Source organism: Theropithecus gelada, chromosome 19 (genome assembly GCF_003255815.1).
Source record: "Theropithecus gelada isolate Dixy chromosome 19, Tgel_1.0, whole genome shotgun sequence".
Classification (NCBI taxonomy): domain Eukaryota; kingdom Metazoa; phylum Chordata; class Mammalia; order Primates; family Cercopithecidae; genus Theropithecus; species Theropithecus gelada.
In genome coordinates, this window is record NC_037687.1 from 39,542,611 (window position 1) to 39,556,251 (window position 13,641).

The 13,641-nt window shown below is 48.7% G+C and overlaps 1 protein-coding gene across 1 annotated transcript in view; it reads right to left on the reverse strand.

Moving 5' to 3' along the window:
* Window positions 1-13,641, reverse strand: part of SPTBN4 (spectrin beta, non-erythrocytic 4) — a 119,614-nt gene that overhangs the window by 104,526 nt on the left and 1,447 nt on the right. Inside the window, exon 2 of the mRNA XM_025367310.1 lies at window positions 8,400-8,586. Coding sequence (XP_025223095.1) covers window positions 8,400-8,571 — 172 coding nt within the window. The 5' untranslated portion in view covers window positions 8,572-8,586. The remainder of the gene's footprint in view (window positions 1-8,399; window positions 8,587-13,641) is intronic.

Genomic DNA, 13,641 nt, shown 5'->3' on the forward strand with positions numbered 1-13,641 from the left:
TAGCAGCAATCCAAATGCTCATCAACAGGTGAATCCATAAGCAAACTGTGGTACGTTCACACCATGGCACACTATACAGCAAGGAGAAGGACCAACCCACAAGCACAGGGAGACATGGATGCATCTCCCACAAGCATAATGTTGAGTGAATAAAGCCAGACACAAAACAGCACACAAAGCATTATTCTATTTACATAAAGTTAAAACACCAGCGAAATGAAGCTGAGTTGTTAGAAGTTAAGAGAGTATGCCCTTGGACTATAGTGTAGGTAGGTGGCATGAGGATGCTTTTCTGGGTCTGTCATATGTCACATTCTGTTTGTTTATTTTTTAAAGATGGTATCTCATTCTGTTGCCCAGGCTGGAGGGCAGTGGCACCTTCTTAGGTCACTGCAGCCTGGAACTCCTGGGCTCAAGCAATCTTCCCACCTCAGTCTTTTGGGTAGCTAGGACTACAGGCTCATGCTACCACACCCAGCTAATTTTTTATTTATTTATTTATTTTTTTTTGTGACAGAGTCTCCCTCTGTCGCCCAGGCTGGAGCGCAGTGGCTTTATCTCCACTCACTACAAGATCCGCCTCTCGGGTTCACACCATTCTCTTGCCTCAGCCTCCTGTGTAGCTGGGACTACAGGCGCCCGCCACCACACCCGGCTAATTTTTTGTATTTTTAATAGAGATGGGGTTTCACCATGTTAGCCAGGATGGTCTCGATCTCCTGACCTCGTGATCCACCCACCTCAGCCTCCTAAAGTTCTGGGATTACAGGTGTGAGCCAGCATGCCTAGGCCTGCCCAGATAATTTTTAATTTTTTTTTTTTTTTGTAGATATGGGGTCTCTCTATGTTGCCCAGACTGGTCTTGAACTCCTGGCCTCAAGTGATCATCATGCCTTGGTTTCCCAACGCACTTGGATTACAGGCATGAGTCACCACACCCCGTTGTATATTCTGTTTTTTAATATGGGCGCTGGTTACAAGAGAGTACTCATTTGTGGAAATACTGGCATGATTTTTCTGCCATTCTGTGTGCATGAACTACTTTAATAATAAAAAGTTAAATATATATATATATATGCTTACTTATTAGCAATGCACATTTTGCAAAATTATCCTCATGCAAAGAAAAAGATTCACATTAAAAACTATCTGAATGGGGTCAGAAGCAGTGGCTTCCCAATACTTTGGGAGGTCGAGGTGGGAGAAGTGCTTGGGCCCAGGAGTTCAAGACCAGCCTGGGCAACATAGCAAGACTCCATCTTTATTTAAAAAGCAAAACAAGCCGGGTGCGGTGGCTCAAGCCTATAATCCCAGCACTTTGGGAGGCCGAGACGGGGGAATCACGAGGTCGGGAGATCAAGACCATCCTGGCTAACACAGTGAAACCCCGTCTCTACTAAAAAATACAAAAAACTAGCCAGGCGAGGTGGTGGGCACCTGTAGTCCCAGCCACTCAGGAGGCTGAGGCAGGAGAATGGCGTAAACCCGGGAGGCAGAGCTTGCAGTGAGCTGAGATCCAGCCACTGCACTCCAGCCTGGGTGACAGAGCGAGACTCCGTCTCAAAAAAAAAAAAAAAAAAAGCAAAACAAAATAATGTCAGTGGTTGCCTACAGGGAAGAAGAAATTGATTTGAGATTTGGGAATAAAAGAGAATTGGAGAGAAACCTCACACAGGTCAGTGACAGTAGTGAGCCACAAACTGTGGAGGGTGAGCAGAGAACACACTGAATGTGGGGTCCAAACAATTTTCCTTAATATCGAAAAAATTGACAGAGACAGGGTCTCACCATGTTGCTCACTCCTGGGCTCAAGTGATGCTCCCATCTCAGCCTCAGTGCTAGGATTACAGGCGACCTGGGAGGTCGAGGCTGCAGTGAGCCGTGATCGCACCACTACACTCCAGGCTGGGTGACAGAGCGAGACTCTGCCTCAAAATAAAAGAGGGAGAAAAACCATGAGAGAGCTGGGCAAAGGGATGCAAAAGAAATGCAGCGTAGTGGTCTACGTCATATTTGCACTTTGAGCGGCCAGGTGGTTTCAGCAGGAGAGCAGCATCATGAAGTTACCATTAAGCTGAATGTTACTGGTTTGGGGTCTCGAGTTCCTCTACAAATGTGTTTTACTTGTAGAGTTATATGTGAACCCTAAGCATGGGAGATTTAAGCAGAGTTGTGCATTTGTGAGCATTTATGAAAATTACACAGGCCGGACGTGGCTCACGCCTATAATCCCAGCACTTTGAGAGGCCAAGGCAGGTGGACCACTTGAGGTCAGGAGTTCAAGACCAGCCTGGCCAACATGGTGAAACCCCATCTCTACTAAAAATGCAAAATATTAGCCGGGCGTGGTGGCGTGCACCTGTAATGCCAGCTACTCAGGAGGCAGAGGAAGGAGAACAGCTTGAACCCAGGAGGTAGAGGTTGTAGTGAGCCAAGATCGTGCCACTGCACTCCAGCCTGGGCAACAGAGCAAGACTCTGTTTCAAAAAAAAGAAAATAAAATACAATTTCTTAAGGTGGGATCTCACTCTGTTACCCAAGCTGGAAGGTTGGAATGCAGTGGTGCCATCATAGATCACTGCCTTCAATTCCTGGGCTCAAGTGATCCTCCTGCCTCAGCCTCCAGAGTGATAGAGGCACATGCCAGTGTGGCCAGTTAATTTTTAAATTTTTGTACATACAGGATCTTTCTTTGTTGCCCAAGTTGGAGAGAATTTTTTTTTTTTTAATCTCAAAGGGGATTTCTACATTTCCCTGGGCAAGATGCTCTGAGAAGCACAGTTCTAAGATTTGGCGAGTCCTTAATCCTCATCTTACCATATCCCACCTCTGCTTAAAAATCTTTCCATAGCTCCCTGGTACCCCGCAAGGCCCTTTAAGATCTGGCTTCTGCAAGGCTCAGTGGCTTATGCCTGTAATCCCAGCACTTTGGAAGGCTGAGGCGGGTGGGTCACCTGAGGTCAGTAGTTCAAGACCAGCCTAGCCAACATGGTGAAATCCCCATCTCTACTAAAAATACAAAAATTAGCCAGGCAAGGTGACAGGTGCCTGTAATCCCAGCTATTTGGGAGGCTGAGACAGGAGAATCGCTTGAACCCAGGAGGTAGAGGCTGCAGTTAGCCGAGACTGCGGCATTGCACTCCAGCCTGGGCAACAAGAGCGAAACTCCGTCAAGAAAGAGGAAAGAAAAGAAAGAAAGAAGGAAAGAAAAAGAAAGGAAGGAAGGAAGGAAGGGAAAAGGAAAGGGGAGGGGAGGGGAGGGGGGGGGGGGGAGGGGAGGGGAGGGGAGGGGAGGGAAGGGAAGGGAAGGGAAGGGAAGGGAAGGGAAGGGAAGGGAAGGGAAGGGAAGGGAAGGGAAGGGAAGGGGGATCTGGTTTCCACTGGCTTCTCCCCCATCATCACTTACTCCTCACCTGTATCCTTCTCAGTTAAGCCACTCCCAACTTTTGGAGGCCTTGCATATGCAGTTTCCTCTACCTAGAATACTCTTCCACCCTTCACTCCAGTGTTCATGCCAATTCACCCTTTAGGCCTGAACTTAGGCCTCTCCTTCTCCAAGAAGTCCTCCTTGATTCTCCAGGCTGGATCAAGTACATCCTATGGGCTCCTGCAGTCCTTGGGCTTCCCCATCACAGCCCGATGCTTGTGCCTCTCTGTCAGCAGCCCCGACCTCTCTGCCTGTGCCTCCCCTACCCTGTCTCTGACCCCTCTGGGTCATCACGGTCTAGCCGGATCTCTCTCTCCCACTGACCTATGAGCCCTGTGGGGGCAGGACCCGGGCTGCCTCAGTCACTACTATGCCCCTCATGTTGTCCAGCATGGGCCAGGCACACAACAGGCACTGAATTCATATTTTCTAGATAAAATAAATTCCAGTGGTTCACACCTGTAATCCCAACACTTTGGGAGGCCAAGGTGGGAGGATCGCTTGAGTCCAGGAATTCAAGGTCAGCCTGGGCAACGTAGCGAGACCCTATCTCTACAAAAAATTAAGAAGAAAATTATCCGGGCAAGGTGGTGCATGCCTGTAGTCCCAGCTACTCGGGAGGCTAAGGTAGGAGGATCGCTTGAGCCTAGGAGTTGGAGGTTGCAGTGAGCTATGATTGTATCACCACACTCCAGCCTGGGCAGCAGTCCAAATAATAATAATAATAATAATAATAATAAATTCTACAACTGGGAGTGGTGGCACACATCTGTAATCCCAGCTACTCAGAAGGCTGAGTTGAGACCAGGAGTTTGAACCTGTCTAGGCAACATGGAGAGACCCCCTCCCCCTCAAAACACAAACAAACTCACTTAACAGTAAATTAGTAAATACTAGAATTCTAAGTTGATATGTTCCTACCTTTTTAAGGTTCTAAGACTCTAAAGGTATAACTGTAAATTTCCCTGAGTGTATGTTTTCATCAGTCTAGGTTTCTAGATCAGACAAAGCTGGCAATCCATCAGCTGAATCTCGTTCATACTTTCTGGCACATACAGATTTCTCTCTCTCTCTCTCTCTCTATTTTTATTATCTTGTTGTTGTTGTTGTTGTTGTTGTTTGTTTTTGAGATGGAGTTTCGCTCTTGTCGCCCAAGCTGGAATACAATGGCATGATCTTGGCTCACTGCAACCTCCGCCTCCCAGGTTCAAGCAATTCTCCTGCCTCAGCCTCCTGAGTAGCTGGGATTACAGGCACGCGCCACCAGACCCAGCTATTTTTTGTATTTTTAATAGAGACAGGGTTTTGCCATGCTGGCCAGGCTGGTCTCCAACTCCCGACCTCCAGTGATCTGCCCACCTTGGCCTCCCAAAGTGCTGAGATTACAGGCGTGAGCTACTGCGCCTGGCCAGGTTTCTTATTTTTTTGAGACAGGGTCTCACTCAGTTGCCTGAGGCTGGAGTGCAGTGGCTCAATCTTGGCTCACTGCAACCTCCACTTCCCCGGGCTCAGGAGATTCTCCCACCTCAACCTCCCCAGTAGCTGGAACTACAGGCATGCACCACCACACCTGGCTAATTCTTATATTTTTAGTCGAGGCGGGGTTTCACCATGTTGGCCAGGCTGGTCTCAAACTCCTGGGCTCGAGCAATCCGCCCACCTCAGCCTCTCAAAGTGCTGGGACTACAGGTTGCTAGATCAGCCAGGTTTCTTGAGCCAGCGCAATGGCTCACGCCTGTAATCCTAGCACTTTGGGAGGCCAAGGCAGGTGGATTGCTCAAGCCCAGGAGTTCAAGGCCAGCCTGGCCAACATGGTGAAACCCTGCCTCAACTAAAAATACAAAAATTAGCCAGGCGTGGTGGTGCGGGCCTGTAGTCCCAGCTACTCGGGAGGCTGAGGTGGGAGAACCACGTGAACCTGGGAGGTGGAGGTTTCAGTGTGCTGACATTGCACCATTGTACTCCAGCCTGGGCAACAGAGTGAGACTCCAGCTCAAATAAATAAATAAATAAATGTTCAAAAAATCTTAGTATCAGAGAGCCATCCTGTGGTTATAAACTACTGAGTTACTAAAGTTCTAAGATTTGGAGGGAACTGATTCTGATCTTTGGGTTTTAAGAATTCATGATTATGATCATATATATATACATATATATATATATATACACATATATATATATATATATATATATTTTTTTTTTTTTTTTTTTTTTTGAGGCGGAGTCTTGCTCTGTTCCCCTGGCTGGAGTGCAGTGGCGCCATCTCGGCTCACTGCAAGCTCCGCCTCCCGGGATCACGCCATTCTCCCGCCTCAGCCTCCTGAGTAGCTGGGACTACAGGCGCCCGCCACCGCGCCCGGCTAATTTTTTGTATTTTTAGTAGAGACGGGGTCTCACCATGGTCTCGATCTCCTGACCTTGTGATCCACCCGCCTCGGCCTCCCAGAGTCCTGGGATTACAGGCGTGAGCCACCGCGCCCGGCCCGATCATCTATATTTTATGATTCTAGCACTCCGTGTTTCTAAGATGTTAAGGTCCCAAGGGTCAAAGGTGCTAGGGTGTCATGTTTTAAAGGCTTATGATTATGAAGTTCCATATCTCTGAGGCTCCTCAGGGTCTTTGCCAGTTTTATTTTTATTTTTTTTGTATTTTGTTTTTTTTTTTTTTTGAGACCGAGTCTCACTCTGTCGCCCAGGCTGGAGTGCAGTGGCGGGATCTCAGCTCACTGCAAGCTCCGCCTCCCGGGTTCACGCCATTCTCCTGCCTCAGCCTCCCGAGTAGCTGGGACTACAGGCGCCCGCCACCTCGCCCGGCTAGTTTTTTGTATTTTTTAGTAGAGACGGGGTTTCACCGTGTTAGCCAGGATGGTCTCGATCTCCTGACCTCGTGATCCGCCCGTCTCAACCTGCCAAAGTGCTGGGATTACAAGCTTGAGCCACCGCACCTGGCCATTTGCCAATTTTAATGCTGATGATTAAACACTTCTAAGGTTCCAAACCTCTATGAATACTAAGTATTAAGGTTTGAGGGTCTGCAATTCTAAAGGTCTAAGGTCTTTCTATAACTATAAAGTTCTCTGGTCTTTGCTAATATTGTTCTGATACATCAAAGTAGGGTGACTACTAGGCACTCTGGCTTACCCCTGTAATCAAAGCACTTTGGGAGGCCGAGGTGGGAGGACTGTGTGAGCCCAGGAGTTCCAGATCAGCCTGGGCAACACAGCAAGACCCCATCTTCCAAAAAAAATTTTTTTTTTGTTTTAAGAAGGAGTTTCACCCTTGTCACTTAGGCTGGAGTGAAATGGTGTGATCTCAGCTCACTGAAACCTCCATCTCCCGGGTTCAAGTGATTCTCCTGCCTCCCACCTCACGAGTAGCTGGGATTACAGGTGCCAGCCACCATGCCTGGCTAATTTTTGTATTTTTAGTAGAGTCACCATGTTGGTCAGGCTGGTCTCAAACTCCTGACCTCAAGTGATCCATCTGCCTCAGCCTCCTAAAATGCTGGGATTACAGGCATGAGCCACCATGCTCAGCCAAAAAAAATTATTTTTTCTTTTTTTTTTTTTTTGAGACGGAGTCTCGCTCTGCCGCCAGGGCTGGAGTGCAGTGGCAGGATCTCGGCTCACTGCAAGCTCCGCCTCCCGGGTTCACGCCATTCTCCTGCCTCAGCCTTAGGAGTAGCTGGGACTACAGGCGTCCGCCACCTCGCCCGGCTAGTTTTTTGTATTTTTTTTAGTAGAGACGGGGTTTCACCGTGTTCGTCAGGATGGTCTCGATCTCCTGACCTCGTGATCCGCCCGCCTCGGCCTCCCAAAGTGCTGGGATTACAGGCTTGAGCCACCGCGCCCGGCCAAAAAATTATTTTTAATTAGCCAGGATTTTTTTTTTTTTTTTTTTTGAGACAGGTTCTTGCTTTATTGCTGGGGCTGGAGTGCAGTGGTGCGATCTTGGCTCACTGCAATCTCCACCTCACCGGCTCAGGCCATCCTCCCACCTCAGCCTCCCGAATAGCTGGGACCACAGATGCATGCCACCATGCCCGGCTAATTTTTTTTGTATTATTTTAATTTTTAGTAGAGACAGGGTTTCATTATGTTGGCCAACCTGGTCTCCAACTCACACACTCAAGAGATCTGTCCACCTCAGCCTCCCAAAGTGCTGGGATTACAGGCATGAGCCACCACGCCCAGTCAAAGGTCTTCATTTCGAGAGGTCTAAGAATCTCTTAGACATTTCAAGTTCCAAGGATCTGATGGCTCTGCATTTCGGGATTCTAAGGGAATATGCTTAAAAAATCCCACCATTCTGGGACTGCACATTTCTAAGGCTCTAAGGCTGCGCTGCTCCATACAGCAGTCACAAGCCACATGCGGTTATTTAAATTTAATTAAAACTGGGCCGGGTGCAGTGGCTCATGCCTGTAATCCCAGCACTTTGGGAGGTCAAAGCAGGTGGATCAGTTAAGGTCAGAAGTTCAAGACCAGCCTGGCAAACATAGTGAAACCCCATCTCTACTAAAAATACAAAAAACAAAAAAACAAAAAACAATTAGCCAGGTGTGGGGGCATGCATCTGTAGTCCCAGCTATTGAGGGGGCTGAGGTAGGAGGATGGCTTGAGCCCGTGAGGTAGGGATTGCAGTGAACCAAGATCTCGCCACTGCACCCCAGCCGGGGCAACAGAATAAGACTCCATCTCAAAAAATATATATATAAATAAATTTAATTAAAACTAAATAAAATTGAAAACTCAGTCTGTCACATAGCACTGGCCACATTTCAAGCACTCAAAAGCCACATGGACTAGTGATTATTACATTGGACATCACGGATATAGACTATTTCCACCATCATGGAAAGTTCTATTGGACAGTGTTGGTCTCTCTTCCCACCCTCCGGACCACCAAGGTTCTCGGGTACCCTTTCTCCTTCCTCATCCTCCTCATCCCACCCCAGCCCTCCTCCAGGTACCTGCCAAGGCCTTGATCCGGGAGCACTCAAAGAGTGAGGCCGCTGCGGTGGAGGCGGCCGGCTGCTCCCGCTCCCAGCCCCGATCCGGACTCTCCCAGCGGGTGGCAAGGTTGTTGTTGTTAGAGGCAGGCAGGCCCTCCATGTTGTCCACTTCCCCTGGTATCTGCGCCATCGGGGAAAGCGAGGCCTGGACATGGGGAGAGGTAGGTCAGGTCTAGGATCAAGTCCCATTTCTAACAGTGACTGGCTTTGAGTCCTGTCCCCTCTCTTGTCCTCAATTTCTCTGTCTTTAATGTGGACATAATAATAATGATAAGGCCTGGGCACAGTGGCTCATACCTGTAATCCCAGCACTTTGGGAGGCAGAGGCAGGAGAATCACTTGAGCCCAGGGGTTGGAGACCAGCCTGGGCAACATAGCAAGATTTCACGTCTATAAAAATAAAAATAAGCCGGGTGCAGTGGCTCAGGCCTATAATCCCAACACTTTGGGAGGCTGAGGAGGGCAGATAGCTTGAGCCCAGGAGTTCAAGACAAGCCTGGGCAACATGGTGAAACCCTGTCTCTACAAAAAATACAAAAATTGGCCAGGCACGGTGGCTCACACCTATAATCCCAGCACTTTGGGAGGCCGAGGCGGGCAGATCACCTGAGATCGGGAGTTCGAGAGCAGCCTGACCAACATGGAGAAACCCCGTCTCTAATAAAAATACAAAATTCGCCTGGCGAGGTGGAGTATGCCTGTAATTCCAGCTACTTGGGAGGCTAAGGCAGGAGAATCGCTTGAATCCGGGAGGTGGAGGTTGCAGTGAGCCAAGATTGTGCCATTGCACTCCAGCCTGGGCAACAAGAGCGAAACTCTGTCTCAAAAAAAAAAAAAAAAAAATTAGCCAGATATGGTGGCAACATGCCTGTAATCCCAGCTACTCAGGAGGCTGAGGTGTGAGGATGGCTTAAGCCCAAGAAGTGGAGGTTGCAGTGAGCCAAGATAGCTCCCACTGCACTCCAGCCTGGGCAGCAGAGCCAAAAACCGTCTTTAAAAAAAATTTAAAAATTAGCCAAATGTGGTGGCTGCCACCCATAATCCCAGCTGTTTAGGAGGCTAAGGCAGGAGGATGGCTTGAGCCCAAGAAGTCAAGGCTACAGTGATCTATAATAGTGACACTGCACTCCAAACTAGGCAATATGGTGAGACCGTATTTCTAAATAACAATAATAATAATGTTTACCCTCACCACTTCACAGGATGTGGTAAAACACATAGCTTAGACCCTGGCACATATTAAGGGCTTAGCAAACTGTCACTGTTATTATTAGAACAACAGAGTTCTGTAATGCAGTAATAACAATAATGAACATATTGAACACTTGCCCTGTGGTCAGTACTTCATGTACATTCTCTTATTATTTCCACAAATTTAATTCCCTAACAGTTGGCTATTATTACACCTATTTTACAGAGGAGGAAACTGAAGCACAGAGGAATTGATCTATTTTTCCAAGGTTACACAGCTAGTAAGTAGCTAGAATTCAAACACAGGTGATAGGTCCAGGCACGGTGGCTCACGCATGTAATCCCAGCACTTTCTGAGATGGGTGGATCACTTGAGGTCAGGGGTTCAAGACCAGCCTGGCCAACATGGTGAAACCCTGTCTCTACTAAAAATACAAAAATTAGCTGGTTGTGGTGTCACGTACCTGTAATCCCAGGTACTCAGAAGGCTGAGGCAGGAGAATCGCTTAAACCTGGGAGGTGGAGGCTGCAGTGAGCGGAGATCATGCCAATGCACTCCAGCCTGGGAGACAAAGCAAGACTTTGTCTCAAAAAAAAAAAAAAAAAAAAATAGGTGATAGAATGTTTGCATTGATGGGGCCAGGCACAGTGGCTCCTGCCTGTAATCCCAGCATTTTGGGAGGCCAAGGCAGGCGGATCACGAGGTCAGGAGTTCGAGACCAGCCTGGTCAACATGGTGGAATCCAGTCCCTACTGAAAATACAAAAATTAGCTGGGCGTGGTGGTGGGCTACTGTAATCCCAGCTACTCGGGAGGCTGAGGCAGGAGAATCGTTTGAACCTGGGAGGCGGACGTAGAAATGAGCTGAGATCGTGCCGTTGTACTCCAGCCTGGGTGACAGGGAGAGACTCCATCTCAAAGACAAAAAAAAAAAAAGAATGTTTGCATTAATGGCCCTAATTCTTCACCCTTGTAGCCACAGCCTTTGCCATATAACTCTTCAGTGTCCTCCTACTGCTAAGGTAGGATAGAGTGGCTGCATGCCCTACCCATTGACTCTAGCCCTGTTATTTGCTTTGGCCAGCGGAATTAGGTGAAAGTGCTGCTGTGCCAGTTCTGAGCCTAGGACTTGGGAGGGAGACTTTGCATGTTTCTGCTTGTGCTCTACCGTGGCTATAAGAAAAACACAACTGGGCCAGACCAGGTCCAAGGCCCTAGTCATTCTAGCCAAGGCCAGCTAAGGTTGCCAACACCACCCTCAACTCTGACCACAGCAGAGACCAGAAGAACGGCCACCTGATTCCAGCCTAAATTGCTGAGCTCAGACTCAATGGCTTAGTAAAGGTTCTGTGTTTTTTTGTTTGTTTGGTTGGTTGGTTTGTTTGTTTGTTTGAGACGGAGTCTCCTCTGTCGCCCAGGCTGGAGTGCAGTGGTGTGATCTCGGCTTACTGCAAGCTCTGCCTCCTGGGTTTACACCATTCTCTTACCTCAGCCTGCCAAGTAGCTGGGACTATAGGCGCTCACCAACACGCCTGGCTAATTTTTTGTATTTTTAGTAGAGACGGGGTTTCACTGTGTCAGCCAGGATGGTCTCGATCTCCTGACCTCGTGATCCGCCTGCCTCGGCCTCCCAAAGTGCTGGGATTACAGACGTGAGCCACCGCGCCCAGCCGTTTTTTGTTTTTTGAGACAGTCTCGCTCTGTCACCCAGGCTGGAGTGCAATGGTGCAATCTTTGCTCTCTGCAACCCCTGCCACCCGAGTTCAAGCGATTCTTGTGCCTCAGCCTCCAAAATAGCTGGGACTACAGGCACACAGCACCATGCCCAGCTAACTTGTACTTTTAGTAGAGACAAGTTTTCGCCATGTCATCTAGGCTGGTCTCGGACTCTTGGCCTCAAGTGATTCGGCTGGGCGCGGTAGCTCACGTCTGTAATCCCAGCACTTTGGGAGCCGAGGTGGGAGAATTACCTGAGGTCAGGAGTTCCAGACCAGCCTGGCTAACATGGTGGAACCCCTGTCTCTACTAAAACTACAAAAATTAGCCAGGCGTGGCGTCGTGCACCTGTAATTCCAGCTACTCAGGAGACTGAGACAGTAGAATTGCTTGAACCTGGGAGGCGGAGGTTGCAGTGAGCTGAGATCGCGCCAGTGCACTCCAGCCTGGGCGACAGAGTGAGACTCCATCTCAGAAAAAATTAAATTAAATTAAATTTAAATTTAAAGGCCGGGCGCGGTGGCTCAAGCCTGTAATCCCAGCACTTTGGGAGGCCGAGACGGGCGGATCACGAGGCCAGGAGATCAAGACCATCCTGGCTAACACAGTGAAACCCCGTCTCTACTAAAAAAATACAAAAAACTAGCCAGGCGAGGTGGCGGGTGCCTGTAGTCCCAGCTACTCGGGAGGCTGAGGCAGGAGAATGGCGTGAAGCCGGGAGGCGGAGCTTGCAGTGAGCTGAGATCCGGCCACTGCACTCCAGCCTGGGTGACAGAGCTAGACTCCGTCTCAAAAAAAAAAAAAGAAAAAAAAAAATTTAAATTTAAAAATAGAAAACAAAAAAAATTTTTAAAAAAGAAATTAGCCAGGCGTGGTGGCTCACACCTTTACGTAATCCCAGCACTTTGGGAGGCCGAGGTGGGTAAATCACCTGAGGTCGGTAAATCACCTGAGGTCAGGAGTTCCAGACTTTAACATGGTAAAACCCTATCTCTAACAAAAATATAAAAATTAGTCAGGTATGATGGTGCATGCCTGTAATCCCAGCTACTCAGGAGGCTGAGGCAGGATAATTGCTTGAACCCGGGAGGCAGAGGCTGCAGTGAGCCGAGATCGTGCCACTGCACTCCAGCCTGGGCGACAGAGTGAGACTCCCTCCCCCCCCCAAAAAAAAAGAGAGAAGAAATTTAAAGGGTTGAGTGACATTAGATGTATCTCCTCTACCTTCTGAGCCCCCAGGCCTGATTCTAAGACCAACAAAGGAGGAAGTTAGGAGATAAATGTCCTCAAAAGACCCAGACAATTGCCAACTCACTGAATTCTAGGAAGGTAGGGTCTGAGTCTTGGTCAATAGAGTGAGTAGAGTGGAAATTGTCCCTTAGGGGGATACACTGTAATCCCCCCCTTTTTTTTTCTCCTGAGACAAGGTATTGCTCTATCACCCAGGCTAGAGTGCAGTGACAAAATCATAGCTCCCTGTAACCTCCAACTCCTGTGCTCAAGTGATCCTCCCACCTCAGCCTCCTGAGTAGCTGGGACTAGAGGCAAGCTCCACCATGACCAGGTAATTTTTGTATTTTTGGTAGAGATGGGGTCTCGCTATGTTGCTCAGGCTGGTCTCGAACATCTGGGCTCAAGCTATTTGCCCACTTCAGCCTCCTAAAGTGCTGGGGTTACACGTGTGAGCCACTGTGCCCAGTCCCAAATCCATTTTTGTTCTTCCCTCCCTCCATGGAAAAGTGAAAGTGAGCACACAGCTACCTACCACCTGTGTGACTTTGGCTGAGCTATTTCTACTCTTTGGGCCTTAGTTTGTTCATCTGCAAAATCGTAGTGATGGCCCAGCACGGTGGCTCATGCTTGTAATATCACCACTTTGGGAGGTCCAGGTAGGTGGATCGCTTGAGGCCAGGAATTCGAGACCAGCCTGGCCAACATGGTGAAACCCGGTCTTTACTAACAAAGTACAAAAATTATCCAGGCGGTCGGGCGCGGTGGCTCAAGCCTGTAATCCCAGCACTTTGGGAGGCCGAGACGGGCGGATCACGAGGTCAGGAGATCGAGACCATCCTGGCTAACACGGTGAAACCCCGTCTCTACTAAAAAATACAAAAAACTAGCCGGGCGCGGTGGCGGGCGCCTGTAGTCCCAACTACTCGGGAGGCTGAGGCAGGAGAATGGCGTGAACCTGGGAGGCGGAGCTTGTAGTGAGCTGAGATCCGGCCACTGCACTCCAGCCTGGGCGGCAGAGCGAGACTCCGTCTCAAAAAAAAAAAAAAAAAAAAAAAAAAAA